The sequence below is a fragment of the Caretta caretta genome, chromosome 10 (assembly GCF_965140235.1).
Source record: "Caretta caretta isolate rCarCar2 chromosome 10, rCarCar1.hap1, whole genome shotgun sequence".
Lineage (NCBI taxonomy): Eukaryota > Metazoa > Chordata > Testudines > Cheloniidae > Caretta > Caretta caretta.
In genome coordinates, this window is record NC_134215.1 from 29441764 (window position 1) to 29465394 (window position 23631).

At 40.9% G+C, this 23631-nt stretch overlaps 1 protein-coding gene across 19 annotated transcripts in view; it reads right to left on the reverse strand.

The window, feature by feature from the left end:
- Window positions 1–23631, reverse strand: part of RBFOX1 (RNA binding fox-1 homolog 1) — a 2443894-nt gene that overhangs the window by 2023091 nt on the left and 397172 nt on the right. For all 19 annotated transcript variants that reach the window (XM_048868136.2, XM_048868129.2, XM_048868132.2 and 16 more), the window contains exon 2: window positions 21055–21114. In XM_048868136.2, the coding sequence (XP_048724093.2) occupies window positions 21055–21114 (60 nt within the window). The remainder of the gene's footprint in view (window positions 1–21054; window positions 21115–23631) is intronic.

Below are 23631 nucleotides of genomic sequence, written 5' to 3' on the forward strand. Positions count from 1 at the left end.
CCATGATGCCAGTCTCCATCGCCAACTTGTTAATTATTCTAACAGGCACTTTCATACTTTCTCCCATGCTGCCCCTCATGCTTGGGAGGTATTTCCCATATTCACCTGCACAATTAACTCAGTATTCTCCTTTTAAACCCTCTTTAGACCTCTCCTTTGCTGTGATGCCCAAAGAAATCTTGACAATGGTTAGGTTGTTAGCGTGCAGAGACTGCTGCCTGTCATGATGACCAAAATTGTCTCATTGTTTCCTTGCATCCCCCCACCATCTGTTTGTATATTTGGATCGTAAGCCCTTTCGAGGCAAGGAGTGTCCTTTTTGTTCTGTGTTTGTACAGAGCCTAGCACAATGCTGTCCTGGTCCATGACGGGGGACTCCCAGATACTACAGTAATACAAATATTAAATAATAAAGTTATTCTTCTCATAAGCAAATGTCCGTCCCACAGGATGTTGGGCAGTTTCCTTTGCCTCAGTTTCTCACCTTGCAGTGTGAAAGTCCAACAAATGAATGTCCCTTTAACATGCAACTCGCCTTTCCCTCTACTGCACCCCAATCTCCATTAGTTGTCCTTGCTCAGCAAAGAACCAGAATTCAGAGGTGCTTTCACGTGGGTTCATATCCCAGTCATCGGTCTGCTGTGTGCCTCTGCAACTGGTACATTGTTGCTTTCTCTGTAGCCGCTTGCTGCCATTGTTTCCATTGATGTCACTGGCCACTCACTGCTCCTTCTGCAATTCTGAGGTTCCACCACTTAGCCCAGCTCTTAGTGATTTTACCTCACTGCTAATGCAGCCTGTGTATTCATCTTTCACTGTCACCACTCCAGGTCTAAGACTTAAGGCCCCTGGACCTTCTCAACAGTGATTCAGTTTTAATAATCACATAACAGAAATAAGGGCTCTCAATTGAGTCTAGTCAGCTCTGTCTTTAGACACTGGAGAGGGGAAGATCTAGGACTTCTAACCAGAGTGCACACCACCAGGTGGACACCCCATCTCTCTTTCACTGAGACTTGATAATCCTACTACTGCTTAGAAAGTAAGTTTCAATTTAGGGTGACCCCCTCAATCTGGGCATTTGAAGTACAGTTCCAATGCCCTTTACCCACACAATAAGGATAACATTTTATTTTACCCCTGCATTCAGTTGTAACCCCAAACCAGCCAAAATTGATCACTTTGGAAAAGCAGCTCCACCTGCTCAGCACCTAAGCAGGGTAGGCATGTTTATGTAAATATAGGCTGCTCCTGAAGCCTCCCCCCGCCCCGCTGTACATCACTAGATGTCAGGGGAGAGCTTCAGTCCCTGCTTACAGATATTTTGTTGACTTTTTTTGGCATCTGAATGGCTAGTGCTTTACATCTTCAGAACACCATACAAACATTAAGCCTTTGATCTTACTCTCTGCTTATTTATGTACTGTATAATTTTTTACAGTGCTTCCAAATAATCTGACTGGTTTGACAGGGATGTGTGATTATGCTTGTACATTCATTCAAAACTATTGGAATCAATGGGAAGATTCTCATTGTGTCACTGGGAGTACGACAAGGCCATAATAGCTTCCACAAGGGCTGCAGAGCATCATTTAAAATCAGGGGGCCATAACTTCCCCCCCCCCCCCCGCACACACTTGACCCGCTTCACTTCTTCCCTTCTCAGGACCCCCACTTGTGGCCCGAATCCTGGGGCCCGGGAGCCCAGACACCCATCCCCTCCAAATTTGAGTCAGAGGAGTGAGTCATGATAGAGAGGCAGCCCGGCAAATTTCAGCATGTGGCTTTGTGACTTGACATGCAGGGTCACAGCCCGACATAGATTAGACACAAACAAAATGTGGTCAGGCCCTGGCCCGCAGCCTATGTTCCAAACCTCTAGACCAGAAAGTCTTGGATCAAATTCTGCAACCAAGCTCGGTCATATTCTCTAATCCCTCAGAAAGGCACCACTCTATTGGAAAGAACGACTCACACCTACCCATAGGGCAACACTTCTTTCTATTCTGAGGTGTACCACCTTTGAAATTAAACTGCACCAACTAAAGGTGGACATTTAGAAGCGGTCATCTCCTTTTTCAACCAGGAGGCACTAGCCTTTGCTGAAGAACCACAGCAACTTTTTCTCCCTTGTGGCTGGAGTTTTATAGGGGCTTGAGTGCCACTCGAGTTAATCAAAAATACAGTAAAATCTCAGTGAGTATGAAACATGATTCAAAGTAGAATTAGGTCTCTGAACCTGGTAATTTCTTTCCACAAATAATGTGAATTGAAGCATTTCAGTGTGCACACCCCAAAAATATCTTCCCCCACTGAGCTCTTCCTCATTTTTTGAGCCGAAAGGTGGCAGCAAGCCGTTGAATGTTAATTTACTACGAAAACCGTAAGTCTTGTATTATACAAATGAATAATAGAAATAGCAGAGATGTGTAGAACAATGCAAGGAATGCAGGCCTCAGTCGCATCTAAATGTCTCACAAGTGGTGGTAAACCCAGTCCTGAGTTTGTAACATGCCAGTTCAAATATTCTCCATTCATAGGATAATGCCTATTTTAGAGGATAGGGTGACCATTCTGTAGGAATGAAGTATATGAACTGTAACACCTCCTTGACGGGCAAATCCACTCTCCACAACCTGGCCCAAGTAACCAGAGTGAATGAGTGAGTGTGTGGAGTCCACAACCTCTAAACCACAAAGCAAGCACCATTGTTGGTTTAGGCATCTTGTCTCTCCTTCCTCAGAGGGAAAGGAGAATTGGTCTGCCAGCAACCCCTCTGACACTGCCTTTGCCCCCTTTCATCCTGTGCAGCTTCCCATCCGTGCAATGAAGCCAAGCAGGTTCTACTGCCATGGAGGCATGGGCAGCATTTGCCCCTAAATCCAAAGCCTTCATCCCCAAACACAGGCTGCATAGCCAGGCAGCACATACGGGGAATTCGTGGCAGCCATAAAGGAAGAAATCCTCCATGCCACCCACAGCACAGTACTGAAGCTCTTAATGTCCACTATTCCATGCCAGGGCTTGCAGAGGCTCTGCAGCACATGTAACTACACTGCAATGTAGGAAAGGGCCAGCTGATCAGACATAATGGTGGAGAATGTGATACCATCCCTTCCGACTCCATTTCTGGCCTCACCCTCTAAAGATGCAGTGCATATTGATCTGCAGTGATCCCCCAAACACTGAGATCCACAGCACAGAGGGGGCATAAAGCCACCCACCGCACGGTCAAATCCTGCCCTACTTCTGCACAGTGGAAACTCCACTATTTCTTTTGTCTCTTGAAAGCTCTGTACCCACAGGGTGGGGTGTAGATTTATCTGTCAATTCACAATACTTCATTCTTCACAAACCTCAAGCTCACGAGAGCCTGAGGACAGAAGTGGAGCCTAAGCCACGGGGTTTTATTCACTATTCAGCCCAACTCTTGTGAGTTTCAGAGGGTGTTTTGCCAAAGCTAAAGGCAAGTACGTACTGGTGCTTATGGCCCATTGAAGACACTATCACAAGTGTAGCTTCACACTGAAGAAAATCCTTACTTGAAACGTTTCTGAGTAGCAGCCGTGTTAGTCTGTATTCGCAAAAAGAAAAGGAGGACTTGTGGCACCTTAGAGACTAACAAATTTATTTGAGCATAAGCTTTCGTGAGCTACAGCTGTAGCTACAGCTGTAGCTCACGAAAGCTTATGCTCAAATAAATTTGTTAGTCTCTAAGGTGCCACAAGTCCTCCTTTTCTTCTTACTTGAAACTTTTATTTTAGTATCACAAAAAGATTTTTCCCAATATATCTCCACAGTCCTATATTATTTTTACTTCTGCATGTATAGTATTTTCTCCAGAACCAAATCCTGCATTAAAACACTTATATTAGTATATATGAATGAGTATCTGACTGTTATGGTTGAGAAAATGAAAAGATAGCTCCAAAAAGTGCAAACATCAATGGGATCATTGTATTCGTCATCTTCAGGCCTCAGAATTAATGTCAACATGGTTAAATTTCATTCTGAAACATCCAGATAATTTATTCCTTCTGCAAGCTCATACTGCCTCTCATTTCTTCTCTGATGCCAAAAGCAACATTGCCATCTCCAAACATTCACAAATTGTAAGTCAGCTACCCAAAAACCCTCATGACATTGGTTTAAAAATACTTGAAATTTTAAAAATACATTTTGGATTCTTTTTATTTGCCTCATGGTTTTTGACCCTTTAGGGTTCACTTTTTAAAGCTTTTTTCTGCAGCCATGAAGGATAGAAACTTACTTTATTTTTTAAAATGAAAGCTGAGAGTCTCACATAATCATACGAGACCAGGAGCTGGTTCTTTATTAAAAATGACCAAATACCCTAAATTCATGATAAAATTGCCATAGTTGGCAACATTGTAAAAGTCCTAAATAAGTCTGGCTGGAAAACAATAATTCTGTTTCAAGAAAGGAAGACAGAAAGACCAAATTGAGGTTTCAAAATTTGTTTTCATTCCACAACAAAACAGAAATGAGACCTTTGGGAAAAAACATGAGAGCAAAATCCCCCCAGAATAGTCAGTCTGGAGTTAGAGCACTCACCTCAGATGTGGGAAACCCAGATCCAAGTCCCTCCTGCTTTAGAACCATGGTATCCCATATTCCAGATGACTATTCGAGGGGGCGGGGGGGAGATAGCTCAGTGGTTTGAACATTAGTCCACTAAACCCAGGATTGAGAGTTCAATCCTTGAGGGGGCCATTTAGGGATCTGGGGCAAAAATTGGGGATTGGTCCTGCTTTGAGCAGGGGGTTGGACTAGATGACCTCCTGAGGTCCCTTCCAACCCTGATATTCTATGATTACTTGGCCATTGGTTAGTTTGGGGTTTCTTTCTCTCTCTCTCATTTTGACCAGAAATCCATCCCAGTCATGGGAAACCTGGCTGATGAAAAAAAGTTTTGGTTTTGACAAATCTGCATTTTTTGACTAGAAAAAACATTTTTTTAAAATAAATTCCTATCCATATTTAGTCCTAAATATCCCAATCCAGCTGCCAAAACCTCCACCTTCCCCCCATTGAAAAATGTTACTGCAATGCAATTATCCATTGTCAATTCAAACATTTCTGACACACTGAAAATATGGGGGCAATATAAATTCAATTGAATTTACTATCTAAATAAAATATACATTTACATGCTACTGCGCTGGCTGCATTATTTATTGTGATATATAATTATATTTTTTATATTTATATTTATATATTTATATGGAAGCTGCTGCAAAATATGCAGACTGCTGCATCTGAGTGCAGCACAATCCAGGGGATTTTGCTGCAAAATTAAAATCCAGTTTACTGAGGATACAAAGGGTGTGTCTACACTGCAATGTAAACCCAGGGCTAGTAGAACTTAAGTTAGCAGACCCTGGGTTTGTTAACTTAGGGCTTGAGCATCTACACACATTTGTAACCCCAGATTAGAAATTGTTCATCCCTGGGTCCCAACTTGGAGCTGCAGCATCTACATTTCATTATGCAAGTCCAAGTTCAACCACTATATCTCAGACTTCCTAGCACACACTTAAAATATGGCTGCTCTAGCCCTTTGCTCATGGTGGAGTGTGACAAAACTTGACTGTCCAGAGGACAAAGAAAGTAAGCCTGTGGGATTGTGAAATACTTTTGGTGGACCCCTGGAGCATGAGTCCAGGAGGACAACATCAGCCCTGAAAAGCAACAGGGATTGGATCCTGGGTCCTAGCTTGATTCAGGCTTGGATGTTGGACCCCATCGGTCCTGGAACCCTAGATCAAAACCCTGGGTAATTACAATTTGTGTGTAGATGAAAGAAGTAGGTTTGAGCCTGATTTTGAACGCTAGTCTTAAATTGCAGTGTAGACAAACCCAAAGAGGTTTACCTATTATTGGGCACCTAAGCAAATAAGCATAGTATAACGTACATGGCAGGAGCCTATACAAATTTAGTTTCATGGACACGTTTCAAATAATATAGTGGTGGCTTGTAAGCAGGATTCATGCTCATTCTTTCTGCATATTCCTATTCACAGGAAAGTAACTTGACAAAAGATAAGTTAATGTCCTAAAGCTACTCATGCAGACTCTCACAATTAAGGACTGACTTTTCAGAAATAGGACACCTTCCATTAAAAATACTTCTAAAACACCCGAAATATTCGTATTTATATTTCTTATTTGCAACATCAATAAATAAAATTGATTATATGAAAAACTTTGGCAATACAGAAAAGTTTTTTTTAGAAGGTACACTTTTCTTGGGCTAATAAAAAACCCTTACATTATTTAAAGGGAGATCTATTAAACAGCTAGAAAATTCAGCATTCATATAATTCTATGAACTTGATTCAGCACAGGGTAACTCCAGTTTTATACCAATATAACTCCATTAATTTCAACAAAGCCGCAGCAGTGTAACACTGGAGTAACAGAGTTGTGAATATAACACCTGTAGCGGCACAGGAGCTAGCAAACAGAGCTGTAAACAGGGGAGTTTCAGTGGGAGTTTGTAAGGGGAGTTTGTATTGCGGTGCTTGTTTGCGGTTTGTTTTTGCTGTGGGTGGTGGTGTTTTGGTGTGGTTTGTGTTTCCCAGATTAACAAGATTTAGGTGGGAGGGCTATGACAGATACAGAGGCAGCAGTGGGAGTGAGCCATGTAGTGGAAGACACAATGAAGATGACTGGATGTGGAAGCTGCGGTATGTACATGATCCTGGAGGGGGTACCTGTACGAGTTTTGTCGGCATGAAATGCCATCTGATAGAGCTGATGGACAAAAAGATCCGAGGTTTGCAGATGCAGGTGGAAAGTCTGGTTGAGTTTAGAAAGGGGTTTGAGCAGATTATGGAGCAAAGACATGAGGTATCTGAAGGGAAAAGCTCAGACTTGCAGATGGAAGCAGGACTGAGGAATTCTATGGGGAGACTGGGTGAGGAAAGTGATCAGTGGAAGCATGTGACTAAAAGAACCAGGCAGAGGAAAAGACGGGCTAGTGAAGGAGAAACAGAGCTAAAGAACAGGTTTGCAGAGTTGGAAAATGAAAGAGGGGCTCAGCAGGTTGTCACTGAAGGTGGAAGGGCAAGGAAGAAGAGAAGAGCAGCTAGTCCTATAGGAAAAGGGGAAGAGTCAATGGAGACTACACCAAATATGAACCCCAGGAGGATACAGGATGGGTTGAAGAGGATTACAAGGGAGAACAGGAATGGAAAGAACTTTCAGCCAGAGGGAACTGGGGATAGACTGGAGAACAGCACCGTCACCAGGAAAAGGCAGGTCTATGTGACTGGGGACTCTTTACTGAGAAGAATAGACAGGCCTGTAACCAGAGCTGATCCAGAGAATAGAAGGGTGTGCTGTCTCCCAGGTGCTAAGATACGAAATGTAGACCTGAGGTTGAAAAGGATCCTAAAAGGAGCAGGAAAGAATCCCCTAATTATCCTTCATGTGGGAACAAATGATACTGATAGATTCTCACTGGAACATATGAAGGGAGACTATGCTAGGTGGAGGAAGATTCTTAAGGAAATCGAGGCTCAGGTGATCTTTAGTGGGATTCTGCCTGCTCCTAGACAAGGGCAACAAAGGTGTGACAAGATTATGACTATCAACACATGGTTTAGGAGGGCTTTGGGATGTATGGCCACTGGGAGGCATTCATGGACAGAGGACAGTTCTCTCGGGATGGACTTCATCTGAGTAGGGAAGGAAATAGACTTCTAGGATGGAGGCTGGCACAACTGATTAAGACAGCTTTAAACTAGGAATTTGGAGGAGATGGTTGGGAGGTGTCCAGGCAATCTCCACACCGGATTTTAGCACTGAGAGGGAAGAAAATGAAGTAAAAAAGGATACAGTCGTGGGTAGGAGAATGTATATAAGGAGGAAGGGCAGTGTGGATACCAGTCTAATAGGTTATACTGGCTGTAGAATGTCCATGCCTAATAGGGTACAGAATGTGAGCAAGGCCAAACAGCAAAAATTGAGATGTTTGTACACCAATGCGAGGAGCCTAGGTAACAAAGTGGAGGAACTAGAGCTACTGGTGCAGGAAGTGAATCCAGATATTATAGGGATAACAGAAACATGGTGGAATAGTAGTCATGACTGGACTACAGGTATCGAAGGGTATGTGCTGTTTAGGAAAGACAGAAATAAAGGTAAAGGCGGTGGAGTAGCATTGTATATCAATGATGAGGTAGAATGTAAAGAAATAAGAAGCGATGGAATGGATAAGACAGAGTCCATCTGGGCAAAAATTACATTTGGGAAGAAAACTATTAGAGCCTCCCCTGGGATAGTGCTTGGGGTGTGCTATAGACCGCCGGGATCTAATTTGGATCTGGATAGAGCCCTTTTTAATGTTTTTAATGAAGTAAATACTAATGGAAACTGCATGATCATGGGAGACTTTAACTTCCCACATATAGACTGGAGGACGAGTGCTAGTAATAATAATAGGGCTCAGATTTTCCTTGATGCGATAACTGATGGATTCCTTCATCAAGTAGTTGCTGAACCGACTAGAGGGGATGCCATTTTAGATTTGGTTTTGGTGAGTAGTGAGGACTGCATAGAAGAAATGGTTGTAGGGGACAATCTTGGTTCAAGTGATCAGGAGCTAATTCAGTTCAAACTGAACGGAAGGATAAACAAAAATAAATCTGCAACTAGGGTTTTTGATTTCAAAAAGGGCTGACTTTCAAAAACTAAGGAAATTAGTTAGGGAAGTGGATTGGACTGAAGAATTTATGGATCTAAAGGCAGAGGAGGCCTGGGATTACTTTACATCAAAGCTGCAGAAGCTATCAGAAGCCTGCATCCCAAGAAAGGGGAAAAAATTCATAGGCAGGAGTTGTAGACCAAGCTGGATGAGCAAGCATCTCAGAGAGGTGATTAAGAAAAAGCAGAAAGCATACAGGGAGTGGAAGATGGGAGGGATCAGCAAGGAAAGCTACCTTATTGAGGTCAGAACATGTAGGGATAAAGTGAGACAGGTTAAAAGTCAAGTAGAGTTGGACCTTCCAAAGGGAATTAAAACCAATAGTAAAAGGTTCTATAGCCATATAAATAAGAAGAAAACAAAGAAAGAAGAAGTGGGGCCGCTAAACACTGAGGATGGAGTGGAGGTCAAGGATAATCTAGACATGGCCCAATATCTAAACAAATACTTTGCCTCAGTCTTTAATAAGGCTAAAGAGGATCTTAGGGATAATGGTAGGATGACAAATGGGAATGAGGATATGGAGGTAGATATTACCGTATCTGAGGTAGAAGCGAAACTCAAACAGCTTAATGGGCCTAAATCGGGGGGCCCAGATAATCTTTATCCAAGAATATTAAAAGAATTGGCACATGAAATTGCAAGCCCATTAGCAAGAATTTTTAATCACTCTGTAAACTCAGGGGTTGTACCATATGATTGGAGAACTGCTAACATAGTTCCTATTTTTAAGAAAGGAAAAAAAGTGATCTGGGTAACTACAGGCCTCTTAGTTTGACATCTGTAGTATGCAAGGTCTTGGAAAAAAAATTGAAGGAGAAAGTAGTTAAGGACATTGAGGTCAATGGTAAATGGGACAAAATACAACATGGTTTTACAAAAGGTAGATCATGCCAAACCAACCTGATCTCCTTCTTTGAGAAAGTAACAGATTTTTTAGACAAAGGAAATGCAGTGGATCTAATTTACCTAGATTTCAGTAAGGCATTTGATACAGTGACACATGGAGAATTAGTTAAATTGGAAAAGATGGGGATCAATATGAAAATTGAAAGGTGGATAAGGAATTGGTTAACAGGGAGACTACAGGGTGTCCTACTGAAAGGTGAACTGTCAGGCTGGAGGGAGGTTACCAGTGGAGTTCCTCAGGGATCAGTTTGGGGACCAATCTTATTTAATCTTTTTATTACTGACCTCGGCACAAAAAGTGGGAGTGTGCTGATAAAGTTTGCAGACAATACAAAGCTGGGAGGTATTGCCAATTTAGAGAGAGACCGGGATATCAGTCAGGAAGATTTGGATGACCTTGTAAACTGGAGTAATAGTAATAGAATGAAATTTAATAGTGAGAAGTGTAAGCTTATGCATTTAGGGATTAATAAGAAGAATTTGAGTTATAAGCTGGGGATGCACCAATCAGAAGAAACGGAGGAGGAGAAGGACCTTGGAGTATTGGTTGATCATAGGATGACTATGAGCCGCCAATGTGATGTGGCCGTGAAAAAAGCTAATGCGGTCTTGGGATGCATCAGGAGAGGTATTTCCAGTTGAGATAAGGAGGTTTTAGTACCATTATACAAAGCACTGGTGAGACCTCACCTGGAATACTGTGTGCAGTTCTGGCCTCCCATGTTTAAGAAGGATGAATTCAAACTGGAACAGGTACAGAGAAGGGCTACTAGGGTGATCCGAGGAATGAAAAACCTGTCTTATGAAAGGAGACTCAAGGAGCTTGGCTTGTTTAGCCTAACTAAAAGAAGGTTGAGGGGAGATATGATTGCTCTCTGTAAATATATCAGAGGGATAAATAGCAGAGAGGGAGAGGAATTATTTAAACTCAGTACCAACGTGGACACAAGAACAAATGGATATAAACTAGCTATTGGGAAGTTTAGACTTGAAATTAGATGAAGGTTTCTAACCATCATAGAATCATAGAATCATAGAATATCAGGGTTGGAAGGGACCCCAGAAGGTCATCTAGTCCAACCCCCTGCTCAAAGCAGGACCAATTCCCAGTTAAATCATCCCAGCCAGGGCTTTGTCAAGCCTGACCTTAAAAACGTCTAAGGAAGGAGATTCTACCACCTCCCTAGGTAACGCATTCCAGTGTTTCACCACCCTCTTAGTGAAAAAGTTTTTCCTAATATCCAATCTAAACCTCCCCCACTGCAACTTGAGACCATTACTCCTCGTTCTGTCATCTGCTACCATTGAGAACAGTCTAGAGCCATCCTCTTTGGAACCCCCTTTCACGTAGTTGAAAGCAGCTATCAAATCCCCCCTCATTCTTCTCTTCTGCAGGCTAAACAATCCCAGCTCCCTCAGCCTCTCCTCATAAGTCATGTGTTCCAGACCCCTAATCATTTTTGTTGCCCTTCGCTGGACTCTCTCCAATTTATCCACATCCTTCTTGAAGTGTGGGGCCCAAAACTGGACACAGTACTCCAGATGAGGCCTCACCAATGTCAAATAGAGGGGAACGATCACGTCCCTCGATCTGCTCGCTATGCCCCTACTTATACATCCCAAAATGCCATTGGCCTTCTTGGCAACAAGGGCACACTGCTGACTCATATCCAGCTTCTCGTCCACTGTCACCCCTAGGTCCTTTTCCGCAGAACTGCTGCCTAGCCATTCCGTCCCTAGTCTGTAGCTGTGCATTGGGTTCAGAGGAGTGAAGTTTTGGAATAGCCTTCCAAGGGAAGCAGTGGGGGCAAAAGACCTATCTGGCTTTAAGATTAAACTCAATAAGTTTATGGAGGAGATGGTATGATGGGATCACATGATGTTGGCAATTAATTGATCTTTAAATATTCATGGTAAATAGGCCCAATGGCCTGTGATGGGATGTTAGATGGGGTGGGATCTGAGTTACCCAGGAAAGAATTTTCTGTAGTATCTGGCTGGTGAATCTTGCCCATATGCTCAGGGTTTAGCTGATCGCCATATTTTGGGTCGGGAAGGAATTTTCCTCCAGGGCAGATTAGAAGAGGCCCTGGAGGTTTTTCGCCTTCCTCTGTAGCATGGGGCACGGGTCAGTTGCTGGAGGATTCTCTGCTCCTTGAAGTCTTTAAACCATGATTTGAGGACTTCAATAGCTCAGACACAGGTGAGAGGTTTTTTTGCAGGAGTGGGTGGGTGAGATTCTGTTGCCTGCCTTGTGCAGGAGGTCGGACTAGATGATCATAATGGTCCCTTCTGACCTTAATATCTGTGAATCTATGAAACTTCTGAGTTCAAATTTGTTATATTTGCATATAATATCTGTCATTAACAGCAGGCAAGAGCAGCCCATCATAAAAATATCCAGAGAAACTGATCAGATTCTGGAACCGAAGACTTATTGAATCATTCATCCTCAAATCCATTTGAATTCTCCTCTCTCAACCCCCACTTTTTAGTACTAGATTGTTCTATAAGCAGTAATTTGGTATATTTGAGAAACATGCATTCCTTCTCATCAATCACAACACACAACTTCACAGGCAACCATACAGATAGTATAATTCAAAGAGAAATAAACTCAGTTCTTAACTTCAGTATTTTTATGCCACAATTGTGTGACACTAGAAAACTCAAGCAATATATTAATTCTTCTCCATCCCCTCCCTTCAATCGCTCAATCAGTGCAACCAAAATTGCGTGCATAATTCTTTGTCCAAAACAGGCACAAAAGTAATAATTAAAGTTCTGTAAATTATTGAAGAGTCAAGCAAGGCAACTGGAATCCTGTTTTTAAAATGGTATTCTGACAAATGTAAGCCTTTGAAGAGTAACAGGTTCTTGTAACACAAGCTCCAACAAAGAAGATTTGATCACAAGAATCAGACTCAAAAATTTCAGGTAAACCTGTTACCTACAGATAGCCAGAACAGCCTTAAAATTATTCTGCATGGTCTTGATTATTCAGTGGAGTAATGCAACCTCTTTTACAATGACAGCAGTAAGCATTTTTAAATGCACGGCTCAGATCATTTTCTGCTCCAAATAATACATTCTTCCACAAATGAAATCTTATTCCTCAAATCATTAATTTTCAAATGACATGAACCTAAATTGGATTCTAAGAAATTAGAACAGAGATGGAAGCTTTTTTATAACCACAGTCTTTTAATGTTATTTTAGAACTAACTCTTTAAGAGACTCTGACAAATGCTCTGATAACTTCACTGTAGCTATTCAAACATCGAAAGAAGCTGTAGCTAAGAGAGGACATATACAGGTAGGAAGACCCAGGAAACACCTTCTTTTAACTTGACCTTCTGTGTTGAAACCAGGAAAAGAACCGGTGTTATCACTAAACATCTAATAATTAAATTTTGAAACAGTTGTTTTAAACCAAAACCTGAACTTTTTCAAAAAACTGTCAAAATGTCCCATTTTGACATTTTCAAAACTAAACTTTTCTTCAAATTTTTTACAAAATGGTAAGTTTGTTAAAACTGACCTTTTCTCAAACTGTTGCAGTTCCAATGAAGCTGCATTTTCTGATGCTAAAGATTTCATCAAAAAATTTCCCAACCAACTCTACTGATGAACAAATAATCAATAGGCATCAAAATACCCCCAAATCAATACCCTAAAGTCTGAGAAAGTACAATTCTGTTCCTCAAAACACGTAAGCACAAAACTAAAGCAGTAACTTCCTTAACTTAGAATCTGATCTTGCAAATATTTTATGGTTATCTTCGCTCACAAGAGCGGCAGCAAGAGCCAGGAGTATTAGTAATACCTCTCAACTCGTCAAGGCTCAAATGCCAACCACAGACCCCAATGTGTGTTTCCCAGCAATTGAAAATCCTGTTCGATTTCTTTCTATAACCTCAGTTTCATCGTTCTTCCTGTGATGTAAGTAATTTTCAATAATGAAAGCAAGGGCACACAAATTTGCGTGGAAGGAGGGCAACTTTGCAACTCAGTGAATGACATCTCTCAAAATGAGGTACATTTGGAGAGTAATTGTGGTGTTAACTTAGCACCTCAAGGCCTCAACCACAATCAGGGCCACATTGTACAAGGCAGCGTACAAACACAGGAAGTGAGAGTCTCTGTGCCTAAATAGATAACAAGAAAAAAGAGTGCTGTTATCTCTTTTACTAAAGAGTAACAGAGGCACAGAAGATTAGTGGCCGTATTCACAAGGACTTAGGCACCTAACTGGCATCTTAGGCACCTAAATCCCACTGGGATTCACAAAACCCCTGTTCAGAAGCCCCCAAACCCCGTAGGTGCCTAGAATTGTTTGGCATCTACATGTTTGGAGTTCCCTACGCACCTATATTTATGCCTTTAAGCACACACACAGTGCAGCCCCACACCAGGTATCATGACACATAAGCACCAGAGTGATGCACAAACCATGAGAAGATAGGCATTCTTCTGCTTAACTCACCTGCAGGGCCCGATCTGGTAAGCATATTCAGATCTCATTTACTGGATTGGGCCCCTCTAGAAAAGCTTACGAAAAATGGCAGGAAGGGGTGGATCAACTCCCTCATAATATCCTAACTGCTGGACTAAAAGTTAACATGGGATGGGGGGAGATGCTGGTTCGAGTCCCCTTTCCACCTGAGGGGGAAGAAGGGATTTAAATTAGGATTTTCCACCTCTCAAGTGAGTGCCGTAGCCATTGGACTACAGGATGTTCTAACGTGGGACTCCTGTTATGCTGTTCCACTGTGGATAAATAATATAACAAGTCAATAGAGCAGGGTGTCCTCACTTCTTGCTCAAATGGCATAGGCACCTACCGCCAAGAGGGTTTTCAGCTGAGAATCCCAAGCACAGGTAGATGCCTCCCTGCAGCCCAGTTTTAGCTCCTATCTCTGAGAGGGGCGGGGCTTAGCACACCCCCTTCAGCTTGGCACCTCCTATTGGCTAGGTTTGGTAAAAGGTGTCACCAAGTGTGCTGGCTTTTGAGAATGGCATTCTGAGGCTCCTCTCTCCCCACATTCATTGTACAGGAGCTAAGGCGCCTAACACAGTGAATCTGTGTGAATCTCAGTGATTTTCTCAGAGCCTAAAAGATTGTGATACTGGGAGTCACCATGCCTGAGTTTCTCTGGGAATCTAACCCTGAGTGACTTGACCAAGGTCACACAGGAAATCTGTGGCAGAGCTGGGAATTTAACCCAGGTCTCATGAAACCTAATGCAAACTTAATCTCAAGACCATCCTCCCTCTTAGCATTGCACACTGGTAAGAGGTGTCCTTCAGATTCCTAAAGGAGATTTTTTTTCTCCTGTGTCTTAGTGATCTCCAAGTATGGTAGGGCAGGTGAGCTGCTTGAAAATGTTTATGGGACAAGTTCAATAATGAAGCAACTATGTCTGAGTATTTTTTTATATACCATTGGAGCCAAGGATGATGAAGTCTCTAATAAAGCAGCTGACTGCTATAAAAGTCTCATTTTTGGAGGGGATTACTACTATTATAACATGTATTTGATACTGCCTTAAACTGGAACAGCTGCACAGGAATATCTTTTCCTTGATGGTTAGCAACCATTTTCCCCATGGATCAGAATGCAAGAACGTGTCGTTTCAGATCTTTGGAATTTCCTGTAGTAACAACTGTATTAGATTAGAGTTCTGTGTTATGCAAATTAGAGTAGATTGTTGCTGCTGTTTCACAACCAACTGGCTCACACTGTAGCTCTATGAATTTATGATCTGTTGTAATTCACCTCAAGCATTGTGTGAAATATGAATCTATGTATCACATTTTGAGAAACAGGAAATGAAGAAGGATGAAATAGGATACATGGTTTACAGTAGAACATATCTTAATTTTCAGTGGTGCTGAGCACCTGCAGTTCCTGCTGACTTCAAATAGAGTTGCAGGCAATTAGCATCTTTCAAAATCATGCTCACAGTGTATACATCATTTTATGGAACACTCATTTCACAGCAGATATGTAATGTTGTGTAAAATAGTTAAGTAAATGGTAAGTGCCTTATAAATAAGGACATACATGCTCATTTCTGTCCTTTAAATCCTATTCAGTGTAATTTTCAATAAATGATATGAGCACCTACTGCAAGTACTGTGGAATTATGACATTCACCAACCTCTTCTCTATGTACCTCCCCTCACTTAAAATTTTATATTGTAATGATGCATCTAACTACCATTTTTATATTGATGAAGCATGTTGTAAGAACTGCACAAATAGAGGAATCATTTTTCTACTAGTATTTATTCAAATTCAAAAGCCAGATTTATATATGATCATTTTTGTAATGATTTCATGGTCATCTTTTTTGCAGATATTCCAGCATTACTAGCATTCATACTAGTGTAAAAGGAACGCTTCGCTCACATGCTTCACATTTTTGCCAAAAGCAAATTTATACACATGATTTTAAATGTCAGAAATACTTGATTTGCAAATTCTAAATCAAACTCCTGAAGATGTGTGCTGCATTGATTAGTTACATAAAATCAATCAGGAAGAATGAAGAATACCTCAGGACATAAACACCACACCATAAATTGTGAACATTCAGAATTTACAGAGATAATCCATAAAACAAGAATTATTCATTGATTATATTCGGAAATCAATTAATTTGGATCCCTTTACAGACAGCAAACAGGAAAAAACAACAAATTCAACAACTTATTCATTGTCAATTCTTACTTCGCTTTACCAAAAAGACCTAGCTTTTTTAAAGCTTTCACTCATCTATTTCTGCACCCTCCCTGCACTTGTGTTTAAAACATCAACATTGAGCACCATGTTCACTTTATTCATTTATACCATAAATGTAAGTATGCTTCTTCTTAGCAAGGGAAGTGCCCTAAACACACTTCTCTAGTGTTCCTCTCCCATCCTCAACTCAGTCCTACTTTCACTTCTCAGCTCTGATCTTCAAGTCATCCTCAAACTTTTTTGCATAGATTGGATATTTATCCATAACACACACTACAGAACTACAAGATAATGCAAGAGCAGTGATTCAAGCAAAAGTACCAATTTCACTAAAGGCTAGACTGAAAATTGAGTTGAACCAAATGATAGAAAACGCTATCATTTTCATCTCACTTTACTACACTCTGCAAATCTGCCTACTATCACCTCTGCAACAGTGGTCGCATCTACCATTAGCTTGACACTCACTCTGATGATCTCTCCTTCATGCATTTGTCACTTCATGCCTTGATTACTGCAACTCCCTCCTTTTATGGCCTCACAAAGTCATCCATATCCAAACTACTGTCTGTTCAGAATACTGCAGAACAGCTTCTCCCCTGTTACATGCAAACACTATAATATAATCCCTGTCACAAGAAAATGAATTACTGATGGGTTTCTCCATGTCTAATAAAAATTTGGAATTACTGAGGTAATAAAAAAAATGAGTCTGTATGCCACTTAACTGAACCCTCAGTCCAACTCATTTTCTTCCTGAAAATATGTATTAAACTCTCAGGTAAAACTAAGTTTTTTATTGAGAACACTGACTTATTGATCTATCTCCTTTGCCTGCTTTTCCCTTGCCACTGCAAAATTCTGGTAACAATCAGAAAATCTGAGTCTGTTCTTAGACCTCCTCTCCTCCCCCGGCTTTCTTTTTTTTTTTTAAATAAAGTCAATTTACTACTAGTGAAATGTACTAGACTGACAGCACTGGAAATTGAAACTCTCTAACAGAGAGGTAGTTCAGTCTCCATGCTCATTCAGTCTTTGGCTTCTGATGAAACTGGAAAGAAGGACGCCAATTAATTCCAGATGAGGTGCTGGCTTTTTGTAATGTGGACAGCTGTCCACTGGAAAATGGACTGAGTTCATGGACTCATTTCACATAATCTGGTTAATAGCTATGTGGTAATTATCTTTTGATCCTTATCCAACCTAGATCGTGTTTGAAACGAAAACCTACAGGTGAAAGACTTCACATTTGGTATCACTTTTTGAGCTATCAATTCTCTGTCAGGGAAATACACAGTTATGCAAACATTGGGCCTAGTTCTGCAAAAACTTGTGTGAGAGAGTAACTCATGAGAATAATCTCATTGAATTCAATGAGACTATTCATAGTAAGTGTTTGCAGAGATGTGCCCAAGGCTTTGCACAGTTAATAGTAGTATTATGTAACATACAAGGTGTCTAGTGTATTTTTAGTTGCACATATGTGAGTCAGGCACTCAGGATATAATGCTCAGAATAAGATCTCTAAATGTTTCAGAAGGCAAAGTACATAGTACAGCACTTGAGGAGCAAGTAAAAACATCAGAACCATCCTAATAAGTCAACCCAGTGATCCATATATAGCAATATCATATCTAACTATAGCCAATACAAATGTTTCTGATGAAAATATGAACCCTCACAGTGAATCATTTCTTGACATACTATATTATTGGGGCAGATTTCTTCCTGACCTAGTCTGCTATGTCAGCATCTGCACTGAAGCATGAAAGCTGATAATTATCTATCCTTCCTTGTGTACACAGATCTTCTAAACGTGCTCAGGTAAGTAGTGCTTATTGACATGAATAATTCCATTCATTTCCATTACATGGGCAAGAGTTTGCAGGATTTGGTCATTCAGTTCCTTTTCCACAAAGATTTGTGCCTCACACAAGTCAAGTTTTAAATGGAGGATACAGCTCTCCTGGATAATACAGAAATTTGATACAGAAATTTAGAAACATCTAAAATGTTTGTTGCATGCAACTGGATACCCAGTTGCCTAGATCTCTCAGTTCCCCATATCCACTGTGAAATTAGACAGTGCCATGACACACTGGTGTGTCTTAATTATTGTACAAAGAAATCAACTAACTTAGTAATAGCTGACTGCAATTTTCTATATTATGAGGAAGCTTCCCTGTGGTGCCCATATTGTATTAGACACAAGACAAGACAGTATCAGAGCTATTAGGAAAACCATTATGACTCCCTCATCCTTGGCCCTTGACCTGGTTAGTGTACACATTAGAGCAGAGTGAGGGGGCTCTAAATTGCACCTGCTGGCTGTAGTTCTCAAGGACCCCAGATGGAAACAAACAGAGCATGCTCCCATCACTAAAACACACGTCTCCAACCCTAGCATGCCCCATGTGCGGTGCTGATGCAGGCATAGGAGACTGCTCCTCCAGATTCTGCATCTTCTGGGGCCTCCTTCCCTCTGGGAAAATTCCCAGCCGGTTAATTGTGAGAGATTTATACTCCCCTTGTGCTGCTCAGGTGATATGCAGGAAGAAGAGCAGAGCAGAGAATCTGCTTTATACACACACACACACACACACACATATACATACATAAATACATACACACACACACAAATCGTTTTATAAAATGTGGTAAAAAAATACATACTTTTACCATTACGGGATCATATTTAAAAGCGTGAAACCCATTCTGTCACTGTTGCTTCCTGCAACTACAGAGTCAGCAGAATTAAACCCAGAGTTTAGCATACTGACGTGTGTTTTAGAGGGATTTTTTGCTGAATACTGTTCATCCGGTGCCCCCATTATGCTATGTAGAAGGTTCATATGAAGAAAGATTTACACATGCAAGTTCCAAAATAAATATTTTAAAAAATCAGCAATTCACTTTAGCCAGTTAAGAAAATGCACACACAAGTTCCTGCTCCAGTATGATTTCTGATCTGATTTGAAAATGAGCTAACTGGCATGTGAGTGACATTTCCTCCACAGGTTTCAGAGTAACAGCCGTGTTAGTCTGTCTTTGCAAAAAGAAAAGGAGTACTTGTGGCACCTTAGAGACTAACCAATTTATTTGAGCATGAGCTTTCGTGAGCTACAGCTAGCTCACGAAAGCTCATGCTCAAATAAATTGGTTAGTCTCGAAGGTGCCACAAGTACTCTTTTTCTTATTTCCTCCACAGATATGGACTGCAACACAGTAGTCCCCTCCTGAGTCAAGATTCCAGCCTGTCTTACAGTGGTGTGAATACAAAGTGACTCCCCCAGATCCAGTGGAGTTGTGCTGTATTTTACAGCAGTATAATTCAAATCAGTGCATAGCCCCAGTAGTCTAGCACAGACATTCTTACAAAATGTTAACACAAAGATTCTGTAGTAGTTCACTAAACATTATGTGGATATGACATTGGGATAATACACTTTAGAAGTTCTAGTTAGAAAAGTCTGTAATAGCAGCACTGAAGTGTGACGGTTAATCTGTGTCAGTTGTCTTTGTTCTGCAAATTGCTTGATAGAGCAGTACAAATACCTCTATAAACGTGTTCACCCATTTCTGGCTAACCCGTGGCTTTGATAGAATACATCACTTCCAGAAATGAGTACGAGGCTCAGTTCAGGAATGACATTTCTTCAAATATTAAGTCACTATATTATGGAACCAATGAGTCAACCTACTTGACATCCCAGGACTTTGAGGAAGAAGGGTACTGTCTGATAATCTAGTGGTTTGGTGTTCATGATTTTAGAACAAAATCACGTAATGAAATAATCTGAGCAGCTCTACAATTATTTACACCTAACACCTTTTTCAGCTTCATCCATTACCAAGTTTAAATGATTTTATATATACACATACATGTATGAATAAGCCACTGAAACCAGAGGAATTTTACTTTATATGAGCTGCACAGGTATAACAAAATATTAATTTCCTTACCACGTGACTTGACTGTTCTCTGACTGGTATTATCTGTCTGTTACTATTCATGCTACATTGTTAAACCTGATTTAGTAACTAAGAATAATGGCTCACTGTGCCTCAAAAGGCACAGCCCTGCACATTTGGTGCAGTGGGAATATCACCAGGACACACAATCACGCATGGAGATCTGAGGGAGCACAGCCACTGTACCACCATACTGGAAAGGGTAGCATGTTCTTCTTTATGAGCCTGGCCATCTCACATGGCTGGTGGTAAAGCCATGTAGCTGGACCTCTTCCTTACCCCTGGGCCCACCCCTTTATGGTGGAGATGCTACTAGTCAGGAGCAATCCTTGGCATTCAAGAAACTGCAAAGGCTGCTGTTGTACACAACTTCTCTCTCTTTCCCCAGGAGTCAGACACTGCCTCACCCTAAATCAGTCTGCTAATGCAATGCAAGCACTAACATAGAAGATGGATTTGCTGGATCGCTAATGAACTCAGATTTCAATGATTCAAGTCAACCATCCTCAGTTTGGTGAGCAGATCAAATGTTTGCTAATACCATATATTCAAGTATTTGAGAACATTTAGCAAACTCAAACACAGTTACTTCAAGAGCAGTAAGATCTGTCTCAGGTAAAATCGCTTCCAGTGATTGATAGCTGAAGCACTCTAGAGAAGAATGCAATCTGTACAGCAAAATGCTTTTACTTACTGGACCTTGAGGACTGTTCCTGGCACTGGAAGCCAAAGCCACATTCTCAGATTTATAGTCCTGAAAAGAGGCAGGGAGGGAAACAGAATATTTAGTACTTTACTTAACAAAAATTAAAATCAGCAAAAAGTACATTGCAAAGCAGAGCTCAGAACCCACGCTCAGGGAAGAAGCTATTGATAAATACTATTAATTTCAGTTATAGCCATACCTATTCATTTTAGGTACTTGTATGGCTCACATTACCTTAGTATCTCAGTGCCTTTTAAAAAAATATAGCTATCGTCATGACATCTCTGTGAGGCAAGGCAGTACCACTATCTCAATTGTACAGATGGGGAACAGAGAGACTAAGTGATTTTCCCAAGGTCTCACACGAAGTCTGTGGCAGAACAAGAAATTGAACCATGGTTTCCTGAATCCCAGGCTAGTAACAAAACCATATAATCCTCTATCATGTGATGTATTGATATAGTATTATATTAGTACTAAAACCTGTATTAATTTTGTATTCATAATTAACTCATAACTCAAAGTTTGCACTTAAATTAGTTGCAAAGAATATTGTGCAAACTAATTTGTTTTACTTATGATGCTGAACACAATGTGTGACCATAAAACTAAAATAAAATACTCTCAATCCTTATATTTATTCCAATTTGAGGAGTCGTGTCTCATCCCAATGAGAATGGTTCAGAACAAAGTTACCTCCACATCACTATCTTCCAGGACACAGTAAGTGACTTCTTTTTTTAAACTTTACACAAAAAGTACTAATTTTTCCACCTGTTCTAATTATGAGTTGTAACTTACCCATTTTTCACCTACCCACAAAATTATATCATAGAGTCCCTCTATGCCTCATTAGATACCATCTGACCCATTTCCTCTCCCTGTTGTATATAACTTCTGAATTTGCCTTACTAGGGTCCATGCTCTAGCGCTGTGCTGCTAGAAGTGACAAGTACAACAAGAAAAGCAACTCACAGGAAGGTCAAAAGGTGTAACTTAATGCAAGTAAATAATTCAGCATGTGAACTGATGGGGATGTGTAACCCACACACCTTTAGCTCATGCGGTAGAGGCTCATGTGCTAAGCTCCAGACGTCCCCAGTTCAACAACTAGGGTCTGTCGGTGTTACAGATGCACATAAAAATGTAGTGATATGGTAAAAGCTTGTGGGACATAAAATGACAGTTCTATAAGAGAGGAATCCTACTTTAACACACACCTTCTTCCAGGCACATAAATTATGTGAACAGACTCCTCGTTCAATAGGTGTATATAGGCTTAAGTGAATCTAACTGATTCTAAGGGAGTTCAGCTCTACCTGAAGGAGTGCAAGTGAATCTAAATTACATCACCTTACCTGGCACTTGCAAATTTGGTCCAGAATCACTAGATTTCTTGGCTCGGAGGCTGGTCCCCACTGTAATCGCTTTATGTCTCCATGGTATGAAGAGGGCAGAATGACCCCAGAGGAACACCCCAAGCACACTGGGATAGTGTATGCCTCCCTACAGCCCTTAGCTTTGGGGTATGCTCAGGGTGGGAATAGGAATGGCCAGAACTACACTCTAGCAATTTGGTGCAGTAGAGCAGCCCACAGGCAAGCACGTAAGGCTACCACAAGTTACAGCAACCCCTGGTGCTGCTCTAAGATATATTAGGGACTACACTGGCTCTTGGAGTAACCTAAAATGTGGAAAGGGAGGAAGAGAATGTTCCCTGGGTTCAATTCCCCACTTCACCTTCCTGTATCACCTTGAGTGAGTCACTTAGCATCTCTGTGCTTCAGTCCCTGGTCTGGAAAAGGGAATAATAGCCCTTCCCTATCTCATCAGAGTGCTGTGAGGATGAATACATTAATGATTGTGAGGCGCTAAGAAACTATAGTAATGGGGGCCATGTAAGTTCCTTAGATAGATTACTAGAAGTACTGAAGTTTCTAAATCTGCACTAATTCCAGAAACCAAGGGGTTAATCAACTTAGGTATTCATTTATTTTTTGCAGTGAAGCATTAGAAAATGGTTTGCATATTGTAATTCTGATCTGTTCTTTTATTATTAGCAATGCCTGTACACTTGTACTGATATTTTGAGTCAGACCCTCAGGGGCTAGTTTCCTGTCAGTAAGATTAGGTAGCATGCTGAAGTGAAGTGGTGCAGCCAGTTTAAATGTTCAGGAATGAAAGTCTGATGAGCTGAAACTGGTGTGGGCCCAGTGAAGACGAGAGCTACTGGGTCTTGAAAAGATATTAAGCTTTTCATTCCACAGAGAACTTCTCATATAAATTACGAAGTTTTGAAGTAGACCAAAATAACTAAACAATAACAAGCGATCTTGTATTTATAGAAGAATGTAGCATGGTTTAGTGGATGGAGCACAGTACAGGGGGACGTTTGTTTCTAGTTCCATTGCTTCACTAGGTGACCTTGGATCATTTCACTTCGTGTCCCAGTTTTCCCACCAGTAAAATGAAGACAATCCACTTCCTTATCTCAATAGCGGTTTAATTCATTAATGTTTGTGAAGTTGGAAGAAATCGCTTGGAGGAAAGGCACCTAGAAATAAA